This window comes from Agrilus planipennis, unplaced genomic scaffold (genome assembly GCF_000699045.2).
Source record: "Agrilus planipennis isolate EAB-ADULT unplaced genomic scaffold, Apla_2.0 scaffold38, whole genome shotgun sequence".
NCBI lineage: Eukaryota > Metazoa > Arthropoda > Insecta > Coleoptera > Buprestidae > Agrilus > Agrilus planipennis.
In genome coordinates, this window is record NW_020438882.1 from 632,972 (window position 1) to 634,599 (window position 1,628).

The 1,628-nt window shown below is 34.1% G+C and overlaps 1 protein-coding gene across 1 annotated transcript in view; it reads left to right on the top strand.

Moving 5' to 3' along the window:
* Positions 1 to 1,628, top strand: part of LOC108745211 (atrial natriuretic peptide-converting enzyme) — a gene marked incomplete at its 5' end in the record, with an annotated part of 31,310 nt that overhangs the window by 18,838 nt on the left and 10,844 nt on the right. The window contains one exon of the mRNA XM_025981556.1: positions 391 to 597. Within this exon, the coding sequence (XP_025837341.1) occupies positions 391 to 597 (207 nt within the window). The remainder of the gene's footprint in view (positions 1 to 390; positions 598 to 1,628) is intronic.

Here is a 1,628-nt window from a genome sequence, read left to right on the forward strand (position 1 = left end):
CAAGATTACAATTTTCGTTATTAATTATTTAATAATTAATCATTAATAAGCCCAATTTAATTGCTCAATAAAATTCTTCTTGTTCTTCTCTTAAGTTATTACACTAATGAAGATAAAATAATTGTAGGTTCGACCCAAAATAATTTTTTTTAATGTTTTTTCAAAATTTTCATTTTCAACTTCTTTTGGTCTGTTGTCGACGTTTTGGTCTGGGACATTCTTATTCTCAGGATTTTCCCGAAATTAATGAGTAATCTGAAACCTCTGCCATTGGTGGTGCAAATTTAGAATCCTTAGCAGTTAAATGGTTTTGTAGGCATTGCAATGGGTGATAAGTGAAGATCCTAATTAAAAAAATATGCCAATAACATTGAATATTTTTTGTCACAGATTGCGTACAAGAGATGCAATCTCGCGCCTTATCACCGAGGATCTGCGATGGAGTAATAGACTGTCAGGATTTGTCAGATGAATTCTCGTGTTCTTACTGCCCTAGTGACCATGTTCATTGCGGTGTCGGTCGTGTCTGCATTCATCCTTCGAAAAGATGCGATGGAAGAGTGCAATGCCCCGACGGCAGTGACGAAAGAGGTTGCTGTACGTATTTCTTCAAATCATTTTTATTCCTCATTCTTCTGTTGTTTTTTTTATTTTTATTTTATTTAATTCTTACCTAGAAACCGCACACCAGAAATCAGATACTTATCTCCGTAATTCCGTAAGAACTTGCAGTAAATTATCCGGTTAAGTTATTTTCTGGAATGAAGTTCTGTTCTAGGAAGTAAAACGGTTTGAAGTGTTTCTTAGAAGTCAAAGAAAAACTTTTCATGGTGCAATAAATGGTCGAGGAAATAAAGCACAGGAATAGGTTAAACCTTCGAATTTATGTGCAGTAAGTGGAATCGAGATGCGATTTTCTGCATCCGATTCATGAGACCGTCTACAAACTTTGTAAACATTTCTCTTCAAAAATGCATTGGTCCATAAGAATAATGCAGTCTTATAAGTGCATTACAAAGTTGTTATAAAAAAAATGCAATTCGATCAATAATGACAGAAATAAGTTACTCGGGGGTTTTGAAGGTCACCGAATACGAATATGCGAGGTACCTGGGGACCAGGGCGACTCTCACACACGTCGTTTCCAGCAAAATATTATAAAAGTATAAAAAAACAGTGTATTCAAAAAATTTTATTTATTTAAAGCATTATCTTTAAAAAAAACACCTACTTAATATCATTTATCAAATCATTATAATTCGATTAATAGATAAAGAAGTTACTGATCATCGGACCCAAAATACCTCGGAGGTCGTCGCCAGTTATACTTTCGTGTTCAGCGGTCTTTAAAACCCCCGGGTAAATAATTTCGATTGATTTTTAAGGAATTTAAAACATAACTCCTGGAGACGACGCGTATGATGGTCGCTCTGAGTCCTACGTACCTCGGAAACAATCGCCGACTGCATATTCCTTAATCTTCAAAATCAGAATTTCCGAGTAACAAAATTGGACTTGTTATGTCATTATTGACCAATTTTTTTTTATTTATATAGCAACTTTGCAATGGATTTAAATATTGCATTTTTCTTATGCACTTATGCATTTTTGAAAATGAATTGATCTCT